This window comes from Papio anubis, chromosome 20, assembly GCF_008728515.1.
Source record: "Papio anubis isolate 15944 chromosome 20, Panubis1.0, whole genome shotgun sequence".
In the NCBI taxonomy this organism is placed as follows: domain Eukaryota; kingdom Metazoa; phylum Chordata; class Mammalia; order Primates; family Cercopithecidae; genus Papio; species Papio anubis.
In genome coordinates this window covers 41,393,576-41,412,950 of record NC_044995.1, presented here as the reverse complement: position 1 = coordinate 41,412,950, position 19,375 = coordinate 41,393,576, and the positions used below count along the sequence as shown (strand labels likewise).

The 19,375-nt window shown below is 54.0% G+C and overlaps 1 protein-coding gene across 4 annotated transcripts in view; it reads left to right on the top strand.

Annotated features, from left to right (window-relative positions):
- Nucleotides 1-4,743: 4,743 nt before the first annotated feature.
- PDE4A (phosphodiesterase 4A) overlaps nucleotides 4,744-19,375 on the top strand; it is a 21,333-nt gene continuing 6,701 nt past the window's right edge. The window contains exons 1-11 of one of the 4 annotated variants that reach the window (XM_031659922.1): nucleotides 4,744-5,040; nucleotides 5,256-5,326; nucleotides 6,781-6,830; nucleotides 7,007-7,119; nucleotides 10,999-11,092; nucleotides 14,051-14,274; nucleotides 15,567-15,665; nucleotides 15,762-15,926; nucleotides 17,468-17,567; nucleotides 17,859-18,013; nucleotides 18,217-18,339. In XM_031659922.1, coding sequence (XP_031515782.1) covers nucleotides 7,078-7,119; nucleotides 10,999-11,092; nucleotides 14,051-14,274; nucleotides 15,567-15,665; nucleotides 15,762-15,926; nucleotides 17,468-17,567; nucleotides 17,859-18,013; nucleotides 18,217-18,339 — 1,002 coding nt within the window. In that variant the 5' untranslated portion in view covers nucleotides 4,744-5,040; nucleotides 5,256-5,326; nucleotides 6,781-6,830; nucleotides 7,007-7,077. The other 3 variants (XM_009193473.4, XM_031659923.1, XM_031659921.1) reach the window with 3 other exon arrangements.

Here is a 19,375-nt window from a genome sequence, read left to right as displayed (position 1 = left end):
CTCATGCTTGTGTTCCCAGCACTTTGGGAGGCCGAGGTGGGTGGATTACTTGAGGTCTGGAGTTCGAGACCAGCCTGGTGAACATGGTAAAATCCTGTCTCTACTAAAAATACAAAAATTAGCCAGGTGTGGTGGCAGGTGCCTGTAATCCCAGCTACTTGGGAGGCTGAGGCAGGAGAATTGCTTGAACCCAAGAGGTGGAGGTTGCAATGAGCCAAGATCTCACCACCACACTCCAATCTGGGTGACAGAGCAAGACTGTCTCAAAAAAAAAAAAAAAAAAAGATAAATATGTTTATGTCAAGTAAGTAGTGTGATTTTAGTTTGTGTGTGTGTGTTTTAAGGAAGAGAAATGGAAAGTATTGACCCAGGCGCGGTGGCTCACGCCTGTAATCACAGCATTTTGTGAGGCCGAGGTGGGCGGATCATCTGAGGCTGGGAGTTCGAGACCAGCCTGACCAACATGGAGAAGCCCCATCTCTACTGAAAACACAAAATAGGCTGGGCACCGTGGATCACTCCTGTAATCCCAGCACTTTGGGAGGCCAAGGCGGGTGGATCACCTGAGGTCGGGAGTTCAAAACGAGCCTGACCAACACGGTGAAACCCTGTCTCTACTAAAAATACAAAATTAGCCAGGTGTGGTGGTGCATGCCTGTAATCCCAGCTACTAGGGAGGCTGAGGCAGGAGAATCGCTTGAACCCAGGAGGAGGAGGTTGCGGTGAAGGCTGAGATTGCACCGGTACGCACCCTGGGCAACAAGTGAAACTCTGTCTCGAAAAAAGAAAAAAATATGTTATGTTTAAAATTTTAGCTGGGTTGGTCAGGGGAGGTGTCTCTGTGGCGGTGACATTTGAGCAGAGGCCTGAAGGTGGGAAGGAGGAGCCACTGCAAATCTGGGCTGGAGAAACAGCCTGTGCAAAGCCCTGAGGCAGGACTGTGTCTGAGTTTTTGTGTTTTTTTTTTTTTTTGGAGATGAGTCTTGCTCTGTTGCCCGAGCTGAAGTCAGTGGCGTCTAGGCACAGGCTGCAGCCTCCACCTCCTGAACTCAGCGGTCTCCCCTCGCCTCCCAATAACTGGGATTACAGTACCCACCACCACCTGTGGCCCTGTATTTTCATTAGAGATGGGGTTTTGCCATGTTAGCCAGGCTGGTCAAGAACTCCTGACCTCTAGTGATCCGCCCACCTCGGCCTCCCAAAGTGCTGGGATTACAGGCGTGAGCCACCTCGCCTAGCCTGTGTGAGATTTTTAGGGAATAGTGAGGTCATTGTGGCTGGAGCAGAATTAGTGAGGGGGGAAGGGGAAGTCATGGGACAGGACCTGTGAGCTGCAGTGAGGACTTTGGATTTTGCCCAGAGTAAGGTGGGATCCATAGAAGGTTCTGAGCAGAGGTAGGACTTAACCTCATTCAGGTGTTTCCAAGCTCCCCCTGGCAGCCATTGAAGAAAGATTAGGGGTTGAAAACAGGACGGGGGTACCAGGGCAGAGGTGAATGCAACCAGTCCTGCTAGGGATGAGGGGAGCTGGCCAAGGAGTGGGTGAGAAGTAGACAGATTCTGGACAGATTCTGGCAGCAAGGCTGATTTGAGGTGCAAAGGAAAGTGAACGATCGCATAGAATTTTGACCCAGCAGAATTGTCCCCACCATTGATGGCGAGGGCCGGGTGCGGAGTGCACCGGCATAACAAGTTTCATCTTTGCCGTTCTGTGTCTCCCATCTCTTTTAGGGTATCAGTCTTTTTTTTTTTTTTTTGAAGCCAGACTCATCACCGGGCTGGAATGCAGTGGCGGATCTCAGCTCACCTGCAAGCTCCGCCCTCCCGGGGCTCACGCCATTCTCCTGCCTCAGCCTCCCGAGTAGCTGGGACTACAGAAGCGCCGCTCCTGCGCCCGGCTAGTTTTGTATTTTTAAGTAGGGGCGGGGGGTTTTAGCCGTGTTAGCCAGGGTGAGTCTCGATCTCCTGACCTGAAGTGATCCGCCCGCCCTCGGCCTCCCAAAAGTGCTGGGATTACAGGCAGGCAGCAGCGCCAAGCCTGGGTATCAGTCTTTCTTCTTTTTTTTTTTTTGGGGCGGGGAGTCTGGCTCCTGGCCGCCCAGGCTGGAATGCAGTGGCATGAAATCTCGGCTCCTGCAAGCTCTGCCTTTGAGTTCACGCCATTCTCCTGCCTCAGCCTCCCGAGTAGCTGAGGCATCTGTCTTTCTTTAACATCCTCCACTTGGTTGGGTGCAATGACCCAGGCCTGTAATCCCAGCACTTTGGGAGGCCAAGGAGGGAGGATCACATGAGGCCAGGAGTTTGAGACCAGCCTGTGAGCATGAGTCAGAACTCCATCTCTGCCTAAAGACAAAAAATTAGCCAGGCATTGGTGGTGCGTCTGTAATCCCAGCTACTCCAGGAGGCTGAGGCACAGAACCACTTGAATTCAGGAGGTGGAGGTTGCAGTGAGCCAAGATCGTGCCACTGCACTACTCCAGCCTGGGCCACAGAGCAAGACCATGTCTCAAAAAAAAAAAAAAAAAAAAAAATTCTCCACCTGAATCTTTGCCAGGAATTCCCTTGGTCTCCTGTCCTCCACCCCTTTTTCCTTCGAGATGGTGTCTTGCTCCTGTCACCCAGGCTGGGTCGCGGTGCGTAGCGATCTTGGCTCACTGCAACCTCAGCTTCCTGGGTTCAGCGATTCTCATGCCTCAGCCTCCCGAGTAACTGGGATTACAGACACCTGCCACCATGCCTGGCTAATTTTTGTATTTTCAGTGGAGACAGGGTTTCATCATGTTGGCTAGTCTGGTCTTGAACTCCCGACCTCAAGTGATCTGCCCCCCGCCTTGGCCTCCCAAAGTGCTGGGATTACAGGCGTTACAGGCATGAGGCGTGAGGCATGAGCCACCATGGCTGGCCTCCTCATTCCTCTTAACCTCCGTCACAGCGTTTCAGCTTCCTGACCCCTCTTCTCACCTATCCCCTGCAGCTTCGAGGCAGAAGATAGACGACACCACCTCCTGGCATGACCCTGGACTATGGTGAGCCAGGACTCGATGCTGTCTTGGTGGAAGGCCACCAATATTAGCGCCGGGAGTCAGCTATTGTACCGCTCGGTTGCTGACTATGACGCTTGTATCTTTAAGACCATGTCGAATCATCAGTCACCAGCGGTACAGGCATCCCTGCTTACTTGCCAGTTCCAGGCCACAGATCGCCAACAGGCTGCCCTTCCCAGCAAGGGGTGGAGGGCACCACCATATCAACGCCCCAGCCTGTCCTCCCCGGTGGAAGGATGAAGCAGCCCCTGCCTCTCCTATAAAGGACTCAGTTCCTCTTTTTTTTTTTTTTTGACAGAGTCTAGCTCTGTTGTCAGAGCTGGAGTGCAGAGGTGCAATCTCAGCTCACTGCAACCTCCCGTCTCCGGGTTCAAGTGATTCTCCTGCCTCCAGCACCACAGTAGCTGGGTTGCAGGCACCCACAATCATGCCTGGCTAATTTTGTATTTTTTAGTAGAGATGGCGTTCACTATGTTGGCCAGGCTGGTCTCAAACTCCTGACCTCAGGTGATTCGCCTGCTTTGGCCTCCCAGAGTGCTGGGATTACAGGCGTGAGCCACAGCGCTGACCTTGGTTCCTTTTAAAAATATATTAAAATAGTGTCGAGATCTCACTATGTGTTGCCCTAGGCTGGTCTCAAAACTCCTATGATAAGAGTATTCCTCCCACCTCAGCCTCCCAAAGTGCTGGGATTACAGGCATGAGCCACCCTGCCTGGGTTATAAAATAACATTTTATAGTGTGTCCAGCCAGAAAGGTGTGAGTGTCCACCCACTGCGTCCTCCCACAGTGTGTGCATCTCACCTGACCCACCCCCCGCCCTTCCCCTAGGTTTTCCTGAGCTAACCCCTCTTATCGTGACACTTGTTGAGGTGTGAGCTCCCCTTGAACCTGCTCTGCCTCTTCCTCTCTCGCTGGGTTCCTCCAGGCCTTGCCCCCAGCCATTGCTGTGCACACCTCAGCCCCCTTGGCCCCCTTCCTGTTCACTGCTCCCTCATCAAGCCCCGCCCTTGCAACATATTCACCTCAGGTCAGGCTTGGAAGCTCACACTCATAATCCTAGCACGTTTGGAGGCTGAGGCAGAAGGATTGCTTGAGCTCAGGAGTCTGAGACCAGCCTGGCCAACATAGCAAGATTTCATCTCTTTTTTTGTTTTTGAGATGAAATCTCACTCTATCACCAGGCTGGAGTGCAGTGGCACAATCTTGGCTCACTGCAACCTCTGCCTCCCGGGTTCAAGCGATTCTCCTGCCTCAGCCTCCCAAGTAGCTGAGACTATAGGCATGCATCACGATGCCCAGCTAATTTTTGTATTTTTAGTAGAGACAGGGTTTTACCATGTTGGCCAGGATAAGATGTCATCTCTTTAAAATAAAAAATAAATAAAAAGGTCAGGCACGGTGGCTCATGCCTGCAATCCCAGCACTTTGGGAGGCCAAAGTGGGCAGATCGTTCCAGGCCAGGAGTTTGAGACCATACTGGCCAGCATGGTGAAACCCCGTCTCTACTAAAAATACAAAAATTAGTGGGGCAAGATGGCACATGCCTGTGATCCCAGCTTCTTGGGAGGCTGAGACAGGAGAATCGCTTGAACCTGGGAGGCGGAGGTTGCAATGAGCTGAGATCACGCCACCACACTCCAGCCTGGGTGACAGAGTGAGACTCTGTCTGAAAAAAAAAAAAAAAAAAAATCCCAACCATATTCACCTCTCCCCTCTTCCCTTTTCCACTTTGTCTCTTCTCCCCCGACCTACCTGAGCCACCCTCCTTGACTGCCATTTCTTCCACCATCAGCTCTGGACACATGTCCACCCTTATGCAGGACAAGTGTTCTTTCCCTAGGTCCCACAGAGTCCCCTCCCTCCCGCTCAGCCTCCCTGGGTCCAGCCTCAAAGGGCATCTACCCCAGAGAGTTGATACTCTGCGGACCCCTGACCTGCCTCTGTCCTCAATCACAGGCACGCTGAAGACCTCATCGTAACACCGTTTGCTCAGGTGAGACCTCTTCCCAAATGGTTAAGGAAAGAAGGAGATCCAACACTCCGCCACACTTGGGGACAGGGCCCAGCCCCACCGCCCCTCTGGGGAGACCCCCTCCCAAATGGTTAAGGAGAGAAGGGGTTCCAATGCTCTGCCACACTTGGGGACAGGGCCCAGCCCCGCTGCCTCTCTGGGGGGACCCCAGTCCTCACTGTCGCTCCCCATCCCAGGTGCTGGCCAGCCTCCGGAGCGTCCGTAGCAACTTCTCACTCCTGACCAATGTGCCCGTTCCCACTAACAAGTAAGTGAAGGCTGGGCTGCAACAGCTGTGATCATAAGGTGAAGCATACCCAGGTTCTGCTCTCAGTGCTGCTGTGTGACCTCAGGTAGGCAGGTGACCTCTCTGAACCTCTGTTTGGACAACAGCTCCCAGAGAGCCAGAGAGCCATTGCAGCTCAGACACCTAAGACACAAAGGTGTTTTTGTTGTTGTTGTTTTTTGTTTGTTTGTTTTGAGATCAAGTCTCACTCTGTCACCCAGGCTGGAGTGCAGTGGCGTGATCTCGGCTCACTGCAACCTCTGCCTCCCGGGTTCAAGTGATTCTCCTGCCTCAGCCTCCTGGGTAGCTGGGATTATAGGCATGTGCCACCACACCGGGCTAATTTTTGTATTTTTAGTAGACATGGGGTTTTACCACGTTGGCCAGGCTGGTCTCAAACTCCTGGCCTCAGGTGATCCACCTGCCTCAGCCTCCCAAAGTGCTAGGATTACAGGTGTGAGCCACCGTGCCCAGCCCAGAGGTTTTTATAAATAAAGATTTAGGGGTCTGGATGCATGGTGGTGAGGCCACAGCCACAGTCCCCAGGCCCACCCTGGGCCTTGACACCAAGTTGCTGGGCAAATGGCATTCCGTGGTGCTTCTGTTGCCCCTCTGTAAAGTGATGATCACAGCCAAGCGTGTGCTGGCTCATGCCCATAATCCCAGCACTTTGGGAGGTCAAGGCAGGAGGATCACTTGAATTCAGGAGTTCAAGACCAGCCTGGGGGAAACAAAATAAGACCCTGTTTCAACAAACAAACAAACAAACAAAAAATTAGCCCAGCATGGTGGCATGTGCCTGTGGTTCCCACCTACACAGGAGGCTAAGGCAGGAGGATCATTTTGAGCCCAGGAGATTGAGGCTGCAGTGAGCCGTATTCCCACTACTGTACTCCTGCCTCAGTGACCGAACAAGACCCTGGTTCAAAAAATAAATAGATAGAGTGGGGATTGCAATGCCTCCTTTAGATAACTGCTGTGAGGAGAGATGATGTCTAGAAAGTGCTAGAATATTACTCTGCACGTAGTAAGGGCAGAATACATAGGAGTGGATCTTCATTGTTTTAGGGCAAGAGATGTGGCTGAGAGCTGCCAGTCCTTCTAGGGGTGGGAGATAGAGACATCCTTAGGGGCTTGGAGGATCTGTAGGGAGTTAGTCAAGAGAGCAGAGATCTTGGAAACCCAAGACCTGATCTTAAAGCAGATCAGCCACGTGGTCTTGAAGAAGCTGTTTCACCTCCTTGAGCCTCAGTTTCCACATCTATACAATGGATTTTTCTGGGGCTCATTGAGGCTGCAGGCAGAGTACATGGCAGCGTCCCTAGGACACGGCGAGCATTCAGACAAATGAAAATTGGCACTGTTCATGGAAAGCGGGAGGCAGGGACCTGGTGGGGGGACCCAGGCTGACGTTGGAGCCCCATTTTTTTTTGCAGGCGGTCCCCGCTGGGCGGCCCCACCCCTGTCTGCAAGGCCACGCTGTCAGGTAGCTAAGCCCAGAGGGGTGGGAAGGGGCCCCTCTTGCTGCCCCAGTGGGGGTCCCTCAGCCCCTTCCCCATCCAGCAGTCCACTCACCTGGTGAACCCCTTCACCGCGGGCTGGGGCCTCTGGGCTTCTGCCTACAGACCTTCTCAGTCACTACCCTGGCTGCCCCTTCCTTAGAAGAAACGTGTCAGCAGTTGGCCCGGGAGACGCTGGAAGAGCTGGACTGGTGTCTGGAGCAGCTGGAGACCATGCAAACTTACCGCTCTGTCAGCGAGATGGCCTCGCACAAGGTGTGCAGGTGGTGGGCAGAACCCCTGGGCGGGGCTGGTGGGGGCGGGGCCAGTGGGTAGAGCCAACCACTGGATGCGAGCAGTGGGCGTGGCCTGCGGATGGAGCCAGCCACTAGGTTGTGCCTGTGGGAGGAGATAGCTACTGGGTGTGGCTGATTAGGGCAGAGCCAATCCCTGGGCGGGGTCTGGTGGAATGGGCCCTATGGGTGGAGCCAACCACTAGGTTGGGCCTATAGGCGAGGCCTACTATTGGGCGTGGCTCATGAGAGTGGGGCCAATCTCTGGGTAGGGCCTATGGTATGGGGTCAGTCCCTGGGTGGGGCCAATCCCTGGACGGCAGCTTCAAGGCTTGAAGCTCCTGTCGATTCTGACTTTCCCCAGGGCTGGAAGAGCCTGGTGTGTGTTGTGGGGTGGGGTGTGTCCGTCTGGTTGTGCATATATCAATAGGTGACCGTTTCCGTTGGGGGGGTTTATGCTTTTATGGTCTGCAGAGGTGTATCTGTGGCTGTAGGTCTGTGTAGCTGCTGGTCTATTGGCTACGCATTTGCAGTGCTCGTGTGTTGGCAATAGATTCTGAAGAGTGGCACGCCAGTGTGTACCTGTGGAGGGTGTATAGGTGTGCACGGGTGATTATGCAGAGCTATAGGTGTGTGGGGCTCTGCCAGAGGGGTGCGCATGTCTGCAGCAGACAGTTGGACCAGATGGGAAACTGAATGTGTGGCTCTATGTGTTTGTGAATGTGTGTGTGTTTGCAGGGCTGCAGGGGTGACTGCAAGGCTCCCATGTACAGTTGTGCAGACCGTGCACTGCACAACTCCAACGGACACCATTCAGGAAGCGGGCAGTATGTGTGAATGATGCTTCCTGGAGTTGGAGAGAGTGGTAGCAGCCCTTGTGGGCGGGTGTCTATCAAGAAATGATCTGTAGGTGTGAGTGTCTTTGTTGGGGGGTGCTTACAGCAGTGGGTGGAGGCTTGTATGGGAACATACCAGTCCGAGGGCGATTGTGTCCCTGAGGGTGGATCAAGCATCTGAAATGTAGCTGTGTCTCTGGATATGGGTCTGAGGGTGTTTCTGCAATGGTGTGCGTGTGTGTGTGTGTGTGTGTATTTCTGCATCTGTGAGTGTATTTCCTTATGGATTTGTTGGGGTATGTTTGTGTCCAAGGACGGTGGATATTTGCAATGGTTGGAAAGTGTGTCTGTGGGTGTGTTTAGTGTATGTCTGTAAGTGTGGCTGGCTGGGGAGGCCAAGGCAGGCGGATCACCTGAGGTTGGGAGTTAGAGACATGGAGAAACCCCATCTCTTCTAAAAATACAGAATTAGCTGGGTGTGGTGGATGGTGCCTGTAATCCCAGCTACTGGGGAGGCTGAGACAGGAGAATCGCTTGAACCCAGAAGGCGGAGGTTGCAGTGAGCCAAGATCGTGCCATTGCACTCCAGCCTGGGCAACAAGAGTGAAACTCCATCTCAAAAAAAAAAAAAAAAAAAAAATTGTGGCTGGCATCTCGGTGTCTGTCCCTAGGTGTGGGTCTGGATGTAGGTCTGGATGTGGGTCTGTGCCCTTGGATGGGGTGTGTCTGAAGGCATTTGCTATATGCTTAGCTGTGCACCTGTATATGTGTTGGATATCAGAGTTGTGACTGTCTCCGGGTTTGTGTGTATATGTGTGTGTGTGTGTGTGTTGTGCTATAAGTGTACAACAGAAAGCATTTGGGTATCTGTGTGTATTCAAGTGTCAAGTGCCTGGATGTGTGTGGGTGTCCCTGGAAGGTGTGTCTCAGGGTGTTTGTACGTTTGTGAGTGTAAAGTGGGTGTGTGTTTCTATCTCTGGGTGTGTCCATGGAGGGGATGGGTCCTGATGTGGACAGCCCACCTAAGTTCTGGCTGAGGCCCATGGTCTCTGATGCCCCTTTAACGCCCCCCCACCCCCAGCACCACCTGACATCCCATGCAGCCTGCCAGTGCTGCAGTGAGCACACACGCACACACACGGGTGCACACACAGAGCTCCGCAGCCTCCTCCTGGGACCCTTGCCCTGCCCCCCTCCCATGGGCACGGACCCCCCACCGCCTCCACCCACCGCCACGGGGGGGCCCATTGGGGCCCAGGGCTAGCAGACCATGTAACCAGTGCTGCCGCCGGGAGCGCGGAGGGGAAGGGAGCCCCCAGCCCTGCTGGGCCGGCCCAGGCCCCTCCGCGGCTCCCCCTTCCACTACCCACCTGCCCGGCACCCCCTCCCCGGTGGTTATTAACCCCGGGACTCCCCAAGCCCAGCCTCTGTGTGCAGCAGCCCCAGGCGGGCTAAGTCTCCAAGATGCCCTTGGTGGATTTCTTCTGCGAGACCTGCTCCAAGCCGTGGCTGGTGGGCTGGTGGGACCAGGTAGGAGGGTGCAGGGTAGTGGGTGGGTAGGCATCCCGGCGAGCTGGGCCCCTGGTGTGGGCTTGTGTGTGAAGCTGTGCACGTGTGTGGCCTGGAGATGAAGCCTTGTGACTGTCTCTGTGTGTGGCCCAGGGCTGGGCGTGGATGGCGGGCAGCTGGGGGTGTGTGACTCTCCCTGGGGGTGGACTGCAGGTCCCTCACTGGGTGTGACTGTGTCAGTGCCTGGATGTGTGTGTGTGTCTGCGATGGTGTGTGTCTGCCTGAGTGTAGGCTTGTTTGCCTGGGTTACAGTGTGGCCCTGTCTAAGATCATCTAGCTCTGACTGTGGTGTTGTGTGTAGGGCTGTGTGTCTGAGCCCAGAGCTGCCTGATATTTTGGGGACATGTGACCCCAAGTGTCAGCGACTGTCTTATTTTGCATGCCCTTTGATCTGTGTGTCTGGGTTGTGTGACGCTGTGTAGGACTGAGAGCCTGTGATTGTGTGTGTGGTTGTGTGATATTTTGTGGGTCCATCTTGTGTGGATGTGTGTGTCTCTGTACCCAGGGTCTCTGGGTGGCACTGGGAAGAGGGAGCTCCCTGTCCCAGCATGGGCCATGCAGGCTCACCCCTCCTGCCAAGTGTCCCTCCTGCTTCCCTGGACAGAGTCTGCTCCTGTTTTTGGGGTGCTGTGGCAGAGCTTGGGGGTGGGGAGCCAATGCCCTTTCTCCTCTGTGTACAATGTCACAGCAGAGGCCTGTGCAGAGTGGCATGGGGGGACCAGGAGGGGCCTCCAAGCCCGATTTTGGGTATACTCTGTTCATCCGTGCATCTATCCACCTCTCTGGGGTTGGGGGAGAGGGGGCTAGGATGGGAACCCCCCTCCCCCTCCCCTGGGTGATCAAACTGGGATTTCCTCAGCTCACCATTCTCCCTAGCCCCGGCCAAACCTTTTTGTCCCCCAGACCTTGGTTACCACGTTCCCTTTTTCCAAACTGTTCTGGGGGCCAGGAGCCAGGACCCCCAGGATTGGGGTCCATGTCTGGGAAGACTTGGGTCGGGGGCAGCTCTGGGAAGGCAAGGGTTAAGGGGCCTCCGGCTTGCCCCCCTTTTCCCCAGCTCAGCAGCTGGTTGGAGGGGGAGTTGCTAAGGAGACTCCCATCGCCATGGCGACGGGATTCTCCTGCTTCCCCATTGGTTCCCTGTTAGGCAGGAGCCCCTCCCTTCCACAGGTGCCCCTGTGGCTCCTCCTTGGGGGAAATGGGGAGGGGAGCCCCTCTTTCCTCAGGCAGGGAGAGTTATGCTGATCATGATTCCCCAAACCTGGGGACCTCCATCCAGAGCTGGGAGAAGAGGAAGGGCTGACCCCACCCCCCAGCAGTCTTATAGGGCCTCTGTTGGCTGAGCAGAAAAATAGGAGGGACTCATGGGGTCTTTAGGCGTTCTTGGGAAGGACTGACACCCTCCCCACCACTGTGCTTCCCCCATCATTTCTTCCTTGTTGACTTCTTTACCTTAGTTCAAGAGGATGTTGAACCGTGAACTCACACACCTGTCAGAAATGAGCAGGTCGGGAAACCAGGTCTCAGAGTACATTTCCACAACATTCCTGGGTGAGTGAGGGGAAGTACATGGGATTGGAGGGGGGACACTTGGGGTAGAGAGGGGTCTGCCTCTGACCCTGGGTCCTGTTGGTCACATTTTCCTAGGGACTCGGACTCTCAACTCCCCAAAGGTCAAAGTCACCCTATCCAACAGCCCTCACATTCCTGATGCCTTCAAACTCTGTGAGACCCCCAACTTCTATAGAACCCAATATTTGAAATCATCCGTGAGCTGAAAACCCTTCTAAACTTTAAAAAGCCTCCAAGCGCCGGGCACGGTGGCTCAAGCCTGTTATCCTAACACTTTGGGAGGCTGAGGCGGGCGGATCACTTTACATCAGCAGTTTGAGACCCACCTGGCCAACATGGTGAAACCCCATCTCTACTAAAATACAAAAAATTAGCCAGGCATGGTGGCGGGTGCCTGTAATCCCAGCAACTCAGGAGGCTCAGGCAGGAGAATCACTTGAACCCAGCGGGTGGAGGTTGCAGTGAGCCGAGATCACTCCATTGCACTCCAGCCTAGGCAACAAGAGTGAAATTCTGCCTCAAAAAAAACCAAAAACCAAAAACAAAACAAAACAAAAAAACATTAGCTGGGCATGGTGGTGTGTGCCTCTAATCTCAGCTACTTGGGAGGCTGAGGCAAGAGAATCACTTGAACCCAGGAGGCAGAGGTTGCAGTGAGCCAAGATCATGCCACTGCATTCCAGCCTGGGCAGTAGGGTTGAGACTCCATCTTAAAACAAACAAACAAAAACGTCTTTGTTTTAGACACTCGCTTGAACCCAGGAGGCAGAGGTTGCAGTGAGCCGAGTTCACGCCGCTGCTGCACTCCAGCCTGGGCGACAGAGTGAGACTCTGTCTCAAAAAATAAACCAAAAAAAGCCTCCTAGCTGGAAAGCCTCCCAAACTGAGTAGAACCCCAAATTCAGTAGAATTTCCAAACTTGGATTGACTCCCTTCCAAACTCAAGAGAGATGCCCAAACTCAGTAGAGTTCTCAAACTTAAGGGAAGTTCTGTGCTTCCGAGTCCACAAAAGGCCTCCAAACTTTAGCAAACCTCCAAACTGAAAAACCCCCCAAATTCAATAAGATCTCCAAACTTGGCATGACCCCCCCCCAATTCAGTAGACTCCCAAAATTTTAGAACCCTAATCTCTAGAAGATTATCAAGCTTAAGAACCTGTAAGAGGCAGGAAGAGGCAGCTCATGCCTGTAATCCCAGGACTTTGGGGGGCTGAGGCAAGAGGATCGCGTGAGCCCAGGAGTTCAAGACCAGCCTGGGCAACATAGTGAGAACCTGTCTCTGCAAAAAAATTAAAAACTAGGCCGGGCACAGTGGCTCACACCTGTAATCCCAGCACTTTGGAAGGCCAAGGTGGGCAGATCACGAGGTCAGGAGTTCAAGAACAGCCTGACCAACATGGTAAAACACTGTCTCTACTAAAAATACAAAAATTAGCTGGGCGTGTTGGCGCATGCCTGTAATCTCAGCTACTCAGGAGGCCGAGGCAGGAGAATTGCTTGAACCTAGGAGGTGGAGGCTGCAGTGAGCTGAGATTGTGTCACTGCACTCCAGCCTGGGTGACAGAGTGAGACTACATCTAAAATAATAATAATAATAATAAAATAAAAATTAGACATAGTGGTGTGTGCCTGTGGTCCCAGCTACTTGGGAGGCTGAGGCAGGAGGATCACTTGAGCCCAGGAGTTCGAGGCTGCAGTGAGACATGATTGTGCCACTGCACTCCAGCCTGAGTGACAGAGCTGAGATTCTGTCTCAAAAAAACAAACACCTGTAGGATTCCCAATTCAGTGGAACCCCAAATGCACCAGAATACCCCAGATTCACTGGAACCCTTAAGTTCATGGGTTCCTCAAAATGCTCAAGCTAAAGATGTCCCCCCCAAACTCAAGATAATTTAATCCTCGCAGTTTATCACCACACCCCAAAGGCCCCCAAATTCAGGAACCGCCCAGACAAGCTCAAGAAAAGTGTTGGGGCTGGGTGCGGTGGCTTATGCCTATAATCCCAACATGTTGGGAGGCCAAGGCAGGCGGATCACTTGAGGTCAGGAGTTCAAGACCAGCCTGGCCACAATGATGAAACCGCATCTCTACTAAAAATATAAAAATTAGCCAGGCGTGGTAGCGGGCGCCTGTCATCCCAGCTACTCGGGAGGCTGAGACAGGAGAATTGCTTGAACCTGGGAGGTGGAGGCTGCAGTGAGCCAGAGATTGTGCCACTGCACTCCAGCCTGGGCAACAGAGGTAGACTCTGTCTCAAGAAAAAAAGTGTTCAGAGTTTCCAGTGCTCCCATCAGTGATGGTGGGGTGTGTCTCTGAGTTCTGAGGATCCACCCAATGGGAGCATAGCATGCAAATGACCCGTATTAGGCCCTGTCATTGACTAGCTAGCTCCAGGTCACAATGGGTGACCTTGGGGAAGCTCTGGGAGCCCCTGAAAGCTCAGGAAAAGGGCTCCTGGGGCTGTCCCCTAGGCAGGCTGGTGCCAAGGTGGGTGGGGGGAGGCAGGGACATGGAGCCAGAGACCACCCTTCCCTCTCTCTTCCCAGCGATGCCACCCCCTGCACCAGGACTCTTGGCCCCCATGCTAGGGTCTTCCCCACCCAAAAAGGTTCCCTGGGTTTTCGGGGTAGGCAGCGGCTCTCCCTGGCGTCCCCACCTCACTTCCTGACTTCCCATGCCACTCTCCATCCAAATCTGATGATCAGACTGGGGCCATCCCAGAGCCCTGGGCCCCTACTCCAGCCCACCACCTCCCAGAAGATTTCCCACATCCCGTCTGGTTTCCTGACTCTGAGTAGCCAACGGCATCACAACTGGAAGGGTTCTGCCCTTTCGGGTGAGCCTTCCCCGTACGTGGTAGAGGGCTGAAGGATAAGGGAGCCTCCAGGGGTGGAGGGGGTGTTCACACTTGTTCCCGCTTCCCATCTTCTGCAGACAAACAGAATGAAGTGGAGATCCCGTCACCCACGATGAAGGAACGAGAAAAACAGCAAGCGCCGCGACCAAGACCGTCCCAGCCGCCCCCGCCCCCTGTACCACACTTACAGCCCATGTCCCAAATCACAGGGGTGAAAAAGTTGATGCATAGTAACAGCCTGAACAACTCTAACATTCCCCGATTTGGGGTGAAGACCGATCAAGAAGAGCTCCTGGCCCAAGTGGGTGGGGGCTCAGTAGGGGCAGGGCTGGAGGGGGTGGTCTCCTGGGACCCCGAGAAAGACTGGGCATTGGGTTATGTCTTAGGCCAGGTTTCCTAGAAGCAGAGCCTAAGGTGAGGGTTTGAGACCATCTTGAGGCAAGCATGCTGGCGCTTTGTACCTCTGTATCATTCATTGCCTGGGGGCCGTCCCCAGGGGTGGACGTATCACGTCTTCCACGTAGCTCCTGTTGGGACTAGTCAAAGTGGGCAGCTGTGAGTTTTAGCAGGCAACACTCCCAGCTGCAGGGGGATTGGCGTACAGACCAGTAACACTGATCCAGACTGCACCCCCATAGTGTCCCCAACGGTCCGGACCCGGATTTCACTCCTAGCTCTTCCAGGAGACAGTGGCAGTGGAAGTGATCCATCTTTGGTGGCTCACTCAGCCGAGGCTCATTGTAACCCTCTTTGAGCCACCTCCTCCAGTGAATCTTCCGTTCAGTCACCTGGCGTTTTGTTATTTATTTATATTTATTTATTTATTTTGAGATGGAGGCTTGCTGTGTCGCCCAGGCTGGAGTACAGTAGCATGATCTCGGCTCACAGCAACCTCCACCTCCCTGGGTTCAAGCGATTCTCCTGCCTCACCCTCCTGAGTAGCTGGGACTAAAGGCATGTGCCACCACACCTGGCTAATTTTTGTATTTTTAGTAGAAATGGGGTTTCACCATGTTGACCAGGCTGGTCTCAAACTCCTGGCCTCAAGTGATCCACCTGCCTTAGCCTCACAAAGCGCTGGGATTACAAGCTTGAGCCACTGCACCCGGCCAACTGGTGTTTATTAAGCAGCTACTATGTGCTGGCTGTTTTCTGGATTCTGGAGAGGCATAGAAAATAAGCCCTTTTTCCTTTCTCCTCTGCGGCTCGTGAACAGCTTAGCTAAGAGGCTGAGCTGTGCTGGGGGCCTGTCGTGCTGGGTTCCCATCCTAGCTTTGCCACTTACGAGCTGCATGATCTTGGAAAAGTCACATTGCTTCTCTGAGTCTTGGTGCCTTCACCTGCCAAATGAGATCAAGTACTTAGAGCAATACTTGGCAGATCATAAGTGCTCAAAAGACAGTGGCTGTGATTGCTTTCGTTATTTTGCAGCCCAGTAGGACGAGGGCAGTACATTCTGTGCTGTTGAACCTGTCACCCACTGGGTGAGCAATAATGGTGCTTCCTTCAGACCAAGGCTTCAAACTCCTAGGAAATATTCTCCAGGGCCCTGAGTCTTACAGGCTACTGACCTCTGGCCTCCATCTCCACCAGGAACTGGAGAACCTGAACAAGTGGGGCCTGAACATCTTTTGCGTGTCAGATTACGCCGGAGGCCGCTCACTCACCTGCATCATGTACATGATATTCCAGGTGATGGGGACAGCTGGGAGTGGGCCCGGGTGAGGGGCTCAGAGTGGCACGCTGGGGGCCAGCAGAGGTCACCACCCTGCCCCTGCCTGCTCTCAGGAGCGGGACCTGCTGAAGAAATTCCGCATCCCTGTGGACACGATGGTGACATACATGCTGACGCTGGAGGATCACTACCACGCTGACGTAGCCTACCATAACAGCCTACACGCTGCCGACGTACTGCAGTCCACCCACGTACTGCTGGCCACGCCTGCGCTAGATGTGAGTGACTGCCCTGTCTCCCCGTCCCCGTCTGTCTTTGTGACTGCCTCTTCAGGCTCCTGTGTGTCTCTCTGACCCTGGTACTCTGACCTCCATCTCTTTTTGACCCTGTTTCTCTCCTTTTTTTTTTTTTTTTTTTTTGTTGAGACAGAGTCTCGCTCTGCCGCCCAGGCTAGAGTGCAGTGGCACGATCCCAGCTCACTGCAACCTCTGTCTCCCGGGTTCAAGCGATTCTCCTCCCTCAGCCTCCTGTGTAGCTGGGATTACAGGCACCCACCACCATGCCTGGCTAAGTTTTTAAAAATATTTTTAGTGGAGACAGGGTTTCGCCAAGTTGGACAGACTGGTCTCAAACTCCTGACCTGCCTTGGCCTCCCAAAGTGCTGGGAGTACAGGCGTGAGCCACTGTGCCTGGCCAAAAATCTTATTTATTTAAAAAAAAAAAAAAAAAAGTTTTAGGCCAGGTGCGGTGGCTCACACCTGCAATCCCAGCACTTTGGGAGGCCAAGATGGGTGGATCACCTGAGGTCAGGAGTTCGAGACCCGCCTGACCAACATGGTGAAACCCCGTCTCTACTAAAAATACAAAAATTAGCCGGGCACGGTAGGGCACGCCTGTAATCCCAGCTACTCCAGAGGCTGAGGCAGGAAATCGCTGGAACCCAGTAGGTGCAGGTTGCAGTGAGCCAAGATCGCGCCACTGCACTCCAGCCTGGGCAACAAAGCGAGACTCCTTCTCAAAAAAAATAAATAAATAAATTGGGGGGGTCAGGCAAGGTGATTCACACCTGTAATCCCTGCACTTTGGGAGGCCAATGCAGGTGAATCACCTGAGGTCAGAAATGGACAACGTGGTGAAACCCTGTCTCTACAAGAAATATTTTAAAAATTAGCCGGGCGTGGTGGTGGGCGCCTGTAATCCCAGCTACTTGGGAGGCTGAAACAGGAGAGTCGCTTGAACCCAGGATGGGGAAATTGCAGTGAGCCAAGATCGTGCCACTGCATTCCAACCTGGGCGACAAGAGCAGAACTCTGTCTCAAAAAAAAAAAAAAAAAATTAAGGCCGGGCGCAGTGGCTCAAGCCTGTAATCCCAGCACTTTGGGAGGCCGAGACGGGCGGATCACGAGGTCAGGAGATCGAGACCATCCTGGCGAACACGGTGAAACCCCGTCTCTACTAAAAAAAAATACAAAAAACTAGCCGGGCGCGGTGGCGGGCGCTTGTAGTCCCAGCTACTGGAGAGCTGAGGCAGGGAGAATGGCGTAAACCGGAGGCCTTGAGCTTACAGTGAGCTGAGATCCAGCCACTGCACTCCAGCATAGGCGACAGAAGCCGAAGACTCCGTCTCAAAAAAAAAAAAAAAATTAAATTTGAGACAGGGTCTCGCTAAGTTGCCCAGGATGGCCTTGAACTTCTGGCCTTGAAATCCTAGGCTCAAGTGATCCTCCCATCTCAGCCTCCTAAGTAGCTGAGAGTACAGGCACTCACCACCATGCATGGCTTCAACTCTGTTATTCTAACGTCCGTCTCTCTCTCACAGGCAGTGTTCACGGACCTGGAGATTCTCGCCGCCCTCTTCGCGGCTGCCATACACGATGTAGATCACCCTGGGGTCTCCAACCAGTTCCTCATCAACACCAGTGAGTGGCCCTCGCCCGGGACGGGGTTTGCTGAGTTGGAGGCGGGGCTGGCCAGGCTTGGGGCGGAACTGACTAGGCTGGAGGCGGGGCTGGCGGGGCTCGGGGCGGGGCTGGCGGGGCTGGGGGTGGGGCTTGCTGGACTGGAAAGGTGATGGCCGGGCTGGGGTAGTTGACTGGGCTGGAGGCGAGTCCAGACTGAGAAGGGGTTAGCTAGTTGGGGGCGGAGTTGGCCCTTCTGCGGTTGGGGCTGCACACGTGGGCCCTCCCCTTGACCTCCGGGCTGGGCTGCAGATTCGGAGCTGGCGCTCATGTACAACGATGAGTCGGTGCTCGAGAATCACCACCTGGCCGTGGGCTTCAAGCTGCTGCAGGAGGACAACTGCGACATCTTCCAGAACCTCAGCAAGCGCCAGCGGCAGAGCCTACGCAAGATGGTCATCGACATGGTGGGCGGGGCTGGGGTGGGACAGAGCGGGAAAGGAAGCCTTGGAATCGAGGGCTTTGGGGAGGAGTGGGTCTGAGTCCCAGAGGAACCCTCAACCTGGACAGAGCGGGCGGCTTCTACCTGGTGAAAACTTCGGATGCCTGGATCAGTCTGGTGGGCTGATCAGTCTGGTCAGCAGCCCCAGTGACTCCCCCTTGCCCGCAGGTGCTGGCCACGGACATGTCCAAGCACATGACCCTCCTGGCTGACCTGAAGACCATGGTGGAGACCAAGAAAGTGACCAGCTCGGGGGTCCTGCTGCTGGATAACTACTCCGACCGCATCCAGGTGCGCCCACGCCCCATCATCTAAGGAGGCGGGACACTCCCCCAGCCCCACCTTAAGGTCTGGGTAGCTAGCTGCCCCTTCCTCAGCTTCTTTCTCCCATTTGGCCCATCTTCCTGTCTTTTTCGTTTTTCTTCTTCTTTTTTTTCTTTTGAGTCGGAGTCTTGGTTTTGTTGCCCAGGCTGGAGTGCCATGGCGCGATCTTGGCTCACTGCAACCTCTGCCTCCCAGGTTCAAGTGATTCTCCTGCCTCAGCCTCTGGAGTAGCTGGGATCACAGGCATTTGCCACCATGCCCAGCTAATTTTGTACTTTTAGTAGAGAAAGGGTTTCTCCATGTTGGTCAGGCTGGTCTTCAACTCCCCACCTCAGGTGATTCCCCACCCCCCCACACCCCGCCTCAGCCTCCCAAAGTGTTGGGTTTACAGGCGTGAGCGTGAGCCACTGCACCCCACCCTCTTTTTTAAAATTTATTTTTATTTACTTTGTGTGTTTATTTATTTATTTATTTTTTTTTTTTTGAGACGGAGTCTCACTCTGTCGCCCAGGCTGGAGTGCAGTGGCCGGATCTCAGCTCACTGCAAGCTCCGCCTCCCGGGTTCACGCCATTCTCCTGCCTCAGCCTCCCGAGTAGCTGGGACTACAGGCGCCCGCCACCTCGCCCGGCTAGTTTTTTTTTTGTATTTTTAGTAGAGACGGGGTTTCACCAGATTAGCCAGGATGGTCTCGATCTCCTGACCTTGTGATCCACCCGTCTCGGCCTCCCAAAGTGCTGGGATTACAGGCTTGAGCCACCGCGCCCGGCCTACTTTGTGTGTTTAAAGGAGAGCTAGGATCTCACTATGTCACCAGGCTGGTCTCAAACTCCTGAACTGAAGTCATCCTTCTGTCTTGGCCTGCCAAAGTGCTGGGATAGCTGGCGTGAGCCACCACACCTGACCTCTTTCTTTTTCTGTCTGTTCCCTTCTCCATCTTCACTTTCCAATCCCATCTCTCCTTCCCGTCTCTCCCACCATTTCCTCCCATTTCCCCTAATTCTT